The 9,014-nt window shown below is 52.5% G+C and overlaps 2 protein-coding genes across 3 annotated transcripts; one reads left to right on the plus strand and one right to left on the minus strand.

Annotated features, from left to right (window-relative positions):
- The first annotated feature begins 931 nt into the window (after positions 1 to 931).
- Positions 932 to 6,154, plus strand: WDR55 (WD repeat domain 55). The gene is made up of 7 exons (XM_025445082.3): positions 932 to 1,227; positions 4,364 to 4,464; positions 4,547 to 4,634; positions 4,725 to 4,904; positions 5,001 to 5,100; positions 5,186 to 5,355; positions 5,440 to 6,154. Exons 1-7 carry the CDS (start codon positions 1,031 to 1,033, stop codon positions 5,759 to 5,761), a joined length of 1,158 nt encoding a protein of 385 aa, XP_025300867.1. The 5' UTR covers positions 932 to 1,030; the 3' UTR covers positions 5,762 to 6,154.
- DND1 (DND microRNA-mediated repression inhibitor 1) lies at positions 5,991 to 8,945 on the minus strand. Of its 2 annotated transcripts, XM_025445083.3 has the most exons (4): positions 8,654 to 8,945; positions 8,404 to 8,521; positions 7,553 to 8,014; positions 5,991 to 6,930 (listed from the first exon to the last, which is right to left on the minus strand). In XM_025445083.3, exons 1-4 carry the CDS (start codon positions 8,675 to 8,677, stop codon positions 6,473 to 6,475), a joined length of 1,062 nt encoding a protein of 353 aa, XP_025300868.1. In that variant the 5' UTR covers positions 8,678 to 8,945; the 3' UTR covers positions 5,991 to 6,472. The 2 variants fall into 2 exon arrangements, with proteins under 2 accessions (XP_025300868.1, XP_035569752.1); XM_035713859.2 differs by having other exon boundaries at positions 8,404 to 8,945.
- Positions 8,946 to 9,014: the final 69 nt, after the last annotated feature.

The following is a 9,014-nucleotide window of genomic DNA, read 5'->3' on the forward strand; positions in this document are numbered from 1 at the left end:
GAGCCTTGCTGACAGAACATGGGACTCTCAATCTCAGGGTTGTAAGTTCAAGCCCCACACTGGGTGTTGATCTTACTTAAAAAAAAATAAAGTCAGTTTCTGCAAATATCACCAAGCCTGGTGGACATGCTCAAGGTCCTCTGGTTGGTCATATGGTGAGTCACAAGGACCCCGAACTTCACATGGCAACTTTTCCATTCACACAGGACATACAGCTTCTCTGAGGTCCCTCGCCTCACTTTCACCTCTCCTTAAGCGGGTTGGGCATCAGCATATAAGATGTCTTAGAAGGCCTAGTCACACAGTGATGTGAGGCTCCTCTTCAGTCCCAGAAGCTTGTGTCCTTACTTGCCCCACCAAAGAGTGCTCCCATCTTTATGGAATCTTTGGTAACCAGAATGTTAACGTCGACAGTTGTGCCCATTTTTCTCTTCAGAACTCCTTGCCAGCTCTGAGCACTGCTGGCCTGGCCCACTTGAGGGTATGCAGCCAAAGTGAAGAAACCGCCAGGGCGCTGTTCCTGTTTCCCCAAAGATGTTGAGCACAGACCGCCCCAGTTTAAGCGCGTCCTCGGGCTGCCTACTGTCCACGACCTCTGCAAATCACATTCTCGCTTTTGCTGCCTCTGGACTAAGCTGAAGGCTGCTCTTTGGGTGTCACCAAGCCAGGAAAGGCTGGGGTCCCCTTCTCCTCTGCTCAGGGCAGTAAATCATTCCTACTAGTCACAGGAGGGAGTACCACACTGTCAGCATCGATCAAGATGAGGGAAAAGGACTTACAGTTCCCAAATTTAAGTGATGTGACCAAGGACAGCACTGATAGTACGGACATCTACTTGGTCCAGGAAAGGGCGGGTCCGGGGATTCGCTCCACCCACACCTACTCGCCAGCCGGCCCCGCCCGTTCCCGGCCCAGCGCCACTTCCGGCTCCGCCCCCAGGCGGAAGTGGCGTTTCGGGCCCTCCCCCAGTCCCGTGGGAGGTTTTTGGGCCCACAGCTCGGGTGCGGAGTAGCGCGGCCTCCTCCGGCTTATGGACCACGGTCGTGCGTGTGAGGAGAGGCCAGCCGAGGATGGGAGCGACGAGGAAGACCCCGACTCCACGGAAGCCCCGGTCCGCATCCGAGAAACTCCGGAAGACATCGTGCTGGAAGCACCGGCCAGCGGGCTGGCGTTCCATCCGGCCCGCGACCTCCTGGCGGCGGGGGACGTGGACGGGGACGTGTTCGTGTAAGTGTGGGGCAGGGCTCGGGACTGCGGGATCTGGGAGCTCCATAGGGATGGAGGCGGAATGAGGAGAGAAAGGTGCAGGGAGACAAATCTTTCAAGACACTTCTGGTCCAATTCGTTCAGTAACGTTTGGTTTTAAACCAGTTACCACACAGTCTCTTGCAACAACTGAAAGGAAGACAAAATGGCTGGAGTGTCCTGACAAAGCCCAGAGACAGTACCGGGACAAAAAGCGTTCAGGACAGTTATTTTTCACCGGACTGTATAAAGCCTGCCTGAAACGGGTGGAACACGCCGCACCTCCTCCGCCAGCTTTGCTTCTTGCCGGCTTTAATCTTTCAAAAACACAAATCCAACCACCTCTTGATTAAAATTTTTTTAAAAGATCTTATTTATTCATGAGAGACACAGAAAGAGAGGCAGAGACATAGGCCGCGAGAGAAACCGGTTCCTTTCCTCACCGGGAGCGTAATGAGGGACTCCATCCGAGAATCCCGGAATCAGGACCTGAGCCAAAGGCAGGAGCTTAACCACCGAGCCACCCACGTGCCCTCTTTCCTGATTAAAACCCTTCAATAGTTTACTTTTGTTTTAAGGGTCTTGGACGTCCAGTCCTCGCTCATTTTCCCCTTTAATTTCTGTGTTCATTCATTCTTACCTTTCATGTGGACCTTAAATCCACAGCTCTTTCGCAGGTTATTCTTTCTCTTGGAAAACGTTTTTCTCCTCACTTGTACCCAGTGTCCCTCAGATCTCAAGATCTATCTCTACACTCCTCCATTCCCGACTAAATGAGATTACCCTTTAGACTTAGCTACTCTGGCACCAGGTAATTTTCCCTCCTAAATTTCATAATGGTTTGTAATCCTACATCCATTTGTTTAATTATCTGAATGCCTGTCCTCTCAACTAAAACATTTTTTCAAAATTTTTTGACTTCACCCCATACCAGAAATACTTTATATATTATGTGTGATGCACCCTGATGTTTTCTGGCTTATTACATTTTTAACTGAAGGCACAAAGACCTAAAATGCTAGTTGCAGCCAGCTAATAGGTCATAACTAGAGTTTGAAAAACACTTTTCTGTAATCTTTAGTCTGTTTTATTCTCCATTATGTCTGCTTCTAGACCAGGCTAAGTGCTCAAAACATATTTGACTTTGAATAAGAGAAGTAGGCTGGAAGCAGTGAAAAGTCATTGAAGGTTTTAACTAGAAGAGTTGTGCTGTCATATTTACCTAATGACATTAAACCTCAACCTCTTCAGTCTCCTTGGGCAATTTAACGTCCGTATTTTCGTCTTCAAAAACGGGAATAATAACACAGGCATACCTCTGAGATATTGCAGGTTTTGCCCAGACTATTGCAATAAAATCATATGAATCTTTTGGTTTCCCCATGCATGTAAGTATACACTATACTGCAGTCTATTAAACGTGCACTAGCATTATGTCTAAAAAATAATATACATACCTTAATTGAAAAATACCTTATTGCTAAAAAATGCTAACCATCACGAGTGAGTCAATTACTAGTGACAGATAATCCTAATAAAAAAGTTTGAGGGGATCCCTGGGTGGCTCAGCGGTTTAGCGCCTGCCTTTGGCCCAGGGCGCAATCCTGGAGTCCCGGGATCGAGTCCCATGTCGGGCTCCCGGCATGGAGCCTGCTTCTCCCTCCTCCTGTGTCTCTGCCTTTCTCTCTCTCTCTCTCTATCATAAATAAATAAATAAATCTTAAAAAAAAAAAAAAGTTTGAAATATTGCAAGAATTACCAAACTGTGACAGACACACAAAGTAAGCAGATGCTGTTGGAAAAATGGCACCAATAGACTTTCTCTAGACAGGGTTAGTACAGACCTTGAGTTTGTAAAAAAATAAAAAAAAAATAAATGCAGTACTTGTGAGGCACAATAAAAGGAGGTCTGTCTATATCCACCTTGTAGAGTGGTCAAGTGTATAGTATGGCAAAAAAAAAAAAGTGTATACTCTGGACCTCGACTTTTACGCACCTCACTATTACTGCAGTTTGTCTCCTTCTCTCTCCCCAGCCATGCCCATTTGGTGGGTTTCTGACCTCTCCCGTGACCATTCTTAAGAGGTTCCTTTTCCCATAGGATTAAATTCATTTTTGCTTGGCCAATCAGGTCTCAAGTCCAGTTCAACCCATCTTTCCAGATTCAGCCATTTCACTCTCCTGCAGCTGGAACCCTCATTCCTTGTGTCTGCCCTAGAAGGGACATTGATATCTGCCTCCAGTATCTGCCAGGTGAACTACTTACTCTTCATGACCCAACTCACATCTTTACCTTAGCTTTCCAGGGCTCTTTTCTCATGCTAGGCACTGGGACAGAGCAAACAAACGGACCCAGTTCTGCTCACCTGGTACTCCTCAGCAACTAAGCCCTTTTCATCTGGCCCCTTTGAAGATCTGCTCTGAGGCAGGCACTGGGGATACACTCTGGACAGGTAGTTGCCTCAAAACTGAACTTCCAGGCTGGTGCTTTTCTGTTCAACTCCATTTTGATTCTACCTCCTTTTCAGCATGTGGACACAGTGTGCTGTAATTCGTTTTAACTTTTCTTTAGCTCCTAGAGACCTGGAGTACAACAGCCACATCTTGTTAATTTTTATATTTCCAATTTATGGGGCTGTTTTTTTTAACATTTTTGATTCTGTATTTGAGAGCCAGAGAGCACAAGCTAGGGGAGTAGCAAAGGGAGAGGGAGCAGACTGCCCCCCCCACCCCCAACCAGAGAGCCCAATGAGGGGCTGGCTCCATTCCAGGACCCTGGAATCATCACCTGAGCTAAAGGCAGATGCTTAACCAACTGAGCCACCTAGGGGCCCCTGTTCTTCTTCTGTCTTTATCAAGTATCTCATGCTCTCCATAGTGGTCCAGATCTAGTATTTTCCCAGGCTGGGTGATGTGGGGTCAGTTCACAAAGAAGTCCTAAACAAATGTACTTTGAGTTAAAGACGGAATATTTGAAAATGGAAAATTGGGATGGCAAGTTCCTTAGGTTTGGTGGTATACAAGCAGCAATTCCTAGTTAGGTGGATGGTTGCCTAGTTGGTCTTTATATTCCATGCTGGCAGGGTCTGGAGCCATTCACTCTCCTCCTCCCCCCTAGCTTTTCCTACTCTTGCCAAGAGGGAGAAACGAAGGAGCTCTGGTCCTCAGGTCACCACCTCAAATCGTGCCGAGCCGTAGTCTTTTCTGAAGATGGACAGAGTGAGTATTAGGGAAGGCAGCCGGCAATCTGGTGACAAGGGAGCAGTGAGCAGCACCATGACCTGAGCACCTTTCCCGCCAGAACTTGTTACTGTCTCCAAGGACAAAGCCATCCATGTACTAGATGTGGAGCAGGGCCGACTGGAAAGACGCATTTCCAAGGCTCACGGGTAAGGGGAACTTACTGTGTGTTGAGGTCAAGGGTAAGGTGGTAGGTTCCTCCTGGGACAAAGATGCTTCAAGAAGCTTTGTGTCTCTAGTGCCCCCATCAACAGTCTGCTGCTGGTAGATGAGAATGTCCTGGTCACTGGGGATGACACAGGTGGTGTCCGGCTCTGGGACCAGCGGAAGGAGGGCCCCTTAATGGATATGCGGCAGCATGAGGAATATATTGCTGACATGGCTCTGGACCCATCCAAGAAGCTGCTGCTTACAGCCAGGTACAACCTCAAAGCTGCATCCCTTTCCCTTCCCTGTTAAAGCTCTCTCCTTCAACAGGAGCTTTAGTCAAGCCTGCTGCTCTGCTCTCTCTACAGTGGGGATGGCTGCCTTGGTGTCTTCAACATCAGGCGACGCCGGTTTGAACTGCTCTCAGAGCCTCAGTCTGGAGACCTGACCTCTGTCACTCTCATGAAAGTACAAGCTGGTTTTGGGGTTTTGGGGATATGCTAGGGATCCATTTTGATGGGGCTCCACAAACAGTTTCCTTCTTTTCCTACAGTATGGGAAGAAGGTAGCCTGTGGCTCCAGTGAAGGTACCATCTACCTCTTCAACTGGAATGGCTTTGGGGCCACAAGTGATCGGTTTGCCCTAAGAGCTGAGTCTATTGACTGCATGGTTCCAGTTACGGAGAGCCTGCTGTGTACTGGTTCCACTGATGGAGTCATCAGGTGAGAGAAGCCAGGACCACCCTCAGATCACACCAGGGACAGACCCAACCAGCCAAGACCAAACACTCTTTTCTCTCTGCCCAGGGCTGTCAATATCTTGCCGAACCGAGTGGTGGGCAGTGTGGGCCAGCATGCTGGGGAGCCTGTGGAGAAGCTGGCCCTCTCCCACTGCACCCACTTCCTGGCCAGCAGTGGCCATGACCAGCGCCTCAAGTTCTGGAACATGTCCCAGCTGCGGGCTGTGGTAGTAGATGACTACCGCCGGCGCAAGAAGAAGGGAGGGCCACTGCGAGCCCTAAGCAGCAAGGCTTGGAGCACTGAGGACTTCTTTGCAGGACTGAGGGAAGAGGGAGAGGAATCCACAGCTAAGAAGGAAGAGGAGGAGAGTGAGGATGACAGTGATTGAGGAAAGAAGTTGACTCTCAAAATAGGACCTCACTGGGCAAGTCTTACATCCTGGGCTGGATACCTAGAGAGGCTCTGAATTTAAAATACTCCGCAGTGCACAAAGATGCATAGCCAGAGGCTCAAGACTGAGGGCAGTGATGTGAGGAAGTACTTGCCCTGTGGCAGCTACTCCTTCTACCAGTGTAAGAGAAGCCCACAGCTGGGGCAAGATAGCACGGACACAGGCGTACACCAACCAGGGGTTTAATATAAATACAAACGGCAGAGAAAAACCCCAAAATCACACATACACTGTAACCAGACTCTTAAGTAGTGAGGACAAAAGGCAGAATTCTGACCCTCTGGCTCAGCCAGCCTCCAAATAAAATTAAAGATTGACAAATCAGGAAAACGAGATTGATGTTAAGCTATGGGAGGAGAGGAAGGGGTGTTTGCATGTGTATCACACAGAGAATGGCTACAGAATACCACAGGGTCAAGTCAGACCCTGGGCTGGGAGGGGGAGAGCAAAGTCCCTCCCCACACTTAGCCAAACCTGAGCTTTCCCAGGTGCCCTGGGGCCTTGCCCCAGCTGGGAGGCTGTGTCAGAGGTAGGGCAGGACCTGTGGTCTCCCTCCTTGAGATCAGATGGTGGCTGCCCAGGCCTGCTGGGCTGGGGACTGACACAGGCTCTGCCCATGTGTTCAGGCTGCCTGTGAAGAAGACAGGGTCACTGCTTAACCACCATACCTGCCTCAGCCCCAGCAGACCGGAAGAGGCCGGCTCCAGACTCCCTCAGTGCCTCTAGCAGCCTTGCAGACACAGCATCCTTAGCCACTTCATGCCCTTCCTGCCCTTCTGGAGCCAGCACAACCCAGATGAGGCCGCTGAAGGGCACCGGGTGTCCCGGGATCACCACCTGGTACCAGAAGCGGTGCCAGCCTGCAGGGCCTGTGCCCAAACACTTGGTTAGGAACACTGGGCTACCCAGCTTCATTTGTTGGCACAACAGCTGCAGGGTAGCCCGGGCCCCTTGGGACTCCAGCTTGTCCCTGGAGGGGGCCAGTCGACTGCCCTCTGGCTGTAGGCCCTGCAGGGAGGGGCCCATGAACTGCTGGCGGAGTCGCTGCTTCAGGTCTGGCTTGAGCCATTCGACCGACACCTGCTCTCCACAGAGGCGTGACTGCCCTGCAGGAGAAAGACAAGAGGAGATCTAAGCCCTGGATCCAACCCTTTAGAACCTACATTGCCTGTTTAACTTCTAGCCTTCCCATTTCCTGGTGGTCTGACCTGGAGTTCAACTTCTCCAGGCTTCCAGTGTTTCTTTGAAAAGAAACTGCTATCTTCTAAGTTTCCTTGTTGGGAGTACTGGCTGATGGAGGCTTTGTCTACCTCATGACCATCACAATAGCTAACCTTTACTGTGACTACCTTTACTGTGAATACTAGCCAAGAATCAGGGAATGTGTTAAGTGCCACCTAATTCTCACAACAGCCTTAGGGAGGCAGTTTATAGTAGATAAAAGGTAGACTCAGTAAGACTGCCTAGGGCAAATCAATTTCTCTCAAAACCCTCTCTTCATAACTAAAGAGGGAGATCATCCTGTGTAACATTGGAATGTTGGAGAGTAAGTTGCGAGATAATGCATGGGAAGCGTCAACATGTGTGGTGCCGGGTAGCACCAACGGAAATTAAAAATGTATGACGTCTAAAACTCAGGCGTTCTTAACCCTAAGATCCTGCTTTACCTTCTATGCTGACAGGTAAAGTATGGCATCATAATGTTTGGCCGCAGCCCCGCCCCCTTACCTTCCACCAGGGCTTTTTTGGCCATGGCGGCGGCGCGGTGCGAGCTGAACTTGAGCAGCGCAATTTGCGCGGGCGCCGGCCCAGGGCTGGGCATCAGCAGCGCCTCCTGCAGGCCGGGGCCCAGGGGCTGCAGCGCGAGCAGCAGCGCGCGGCGGCTCAGGCCCGGAGGCAGCCCGTCCACGCTCAGCTCGCACTTCTCCGTGCTGCGGCACACGAGCAGCGGGCAGGACGGCCGCAGCGGGTGGTTGTGCAGCGTAGCGATGGCCGCCTGGGCGCCGCGCCGCGAACTGTAGCGGGCGTAGGCGAAGCCGCGGTTCAGGCCGCTGAAGGTCATCATCAGGCGGAACTCGTAGAGGCGGCCCACGCGCTGGAACAGTGGGATCAGCTGGTGCTCGTACACGTCCTGCGGCAGCCGCCCGATAAACACCTCCGACCCGGCCGGCGGCGGGCTGCCCACCCAGCCTGGGGGAAGGGGCGGAAAGGGGCACCGTCATCCTCCCGGACGGTTCCGGGTTCGGGCCCGGGAACCCAGCGCGAGAGGGCCTATGAGCAAACGTCTATGAAATGGGTGCAGCAGTCGCACCCCGAGTCGCCAGCATAACTGGGTGCCTGAGCCCACTACAGCGCTGGCAGGGTGGGTGCACCGTGAGGCTGGCTCCCACCCTCGAGGGGGGCAGGCGGGCGGAGAGCCACAGACAAGTTTCCTCAGCTGCTTGACCCGAGGGGGGGCGACGGATAGGTAAGGGATTTCCGACTGCAGAGCGCTGGGGCAGGCCCCTCCCCCAGGCGGTGCCGGTCGGGGCCGTCGAGGCTGGTGGAGCCCGACGGGCGTAGAGCTGGGACTACCGTACCTGGGGGTGGCCCGCCATACTTCCTCTGCCCGTTCACCTGCACCAGGCGGATGCCCGTCTCCCTGACCCACGCCTCCAACGCCGCCTTGTTCTCAGGATTCACCCTCTCACACCATAGCTGAAGGGGAAACGGCAGGCTGGAATGGCGGATCTCCACGCCCGTCCCCACCGCGACTGGGCAACTGCAGCCCAAGGAGCCACTACCCCCTGCGCAGCTAGCGCTTGTTGAGCCCCCTTGCCAGCCACTTACCTCACACTCCCGCTTGGACTGCATGACTCTCACGGCTGCCCGTCGGCACCCCCTTTATAACCTCCTCCCCAAAGGCCTCTGGAAGCTTCCCTACCCCTCCTCCCCGCAAGCTCTCATTGGCTCTGAGCACGACCCCGCCCTCCAAGGGGGTGGGGGTACCCACTGCACGTGCGCCTCGGGAACCTGACTTTCAGGTGAAAGCTAGAAACCTAAACCGGTGAGTGTGCGACCAGCCCCAACTCCTAGGGCTTGGATGTGCGCTGGAGGCAAGAGCCTCAAGGGCACCCTTCACCCTGGGGAAGAGCCCGTGGGGTCTACTGTAGAGCCTCCCCGCCCCTTCCCCCCGTTTTCGCCGCTCAAG

The sequence above is a fragment of the Canis lupus genome, chromosome 2 (assembly GCF_003254725.2).
Source record: "Canis lupus dingo isolate Sandy chromosome 2, ASM325472v2, whole genome shotgun sequence".
In the NCBI taxonomy this organism is placed as follows: domain Eukaryota; kingdom Metazoa; phylum Chordata; class Mammalia; order Carnivora; family Canidae; genus Canis; species Canis lupus.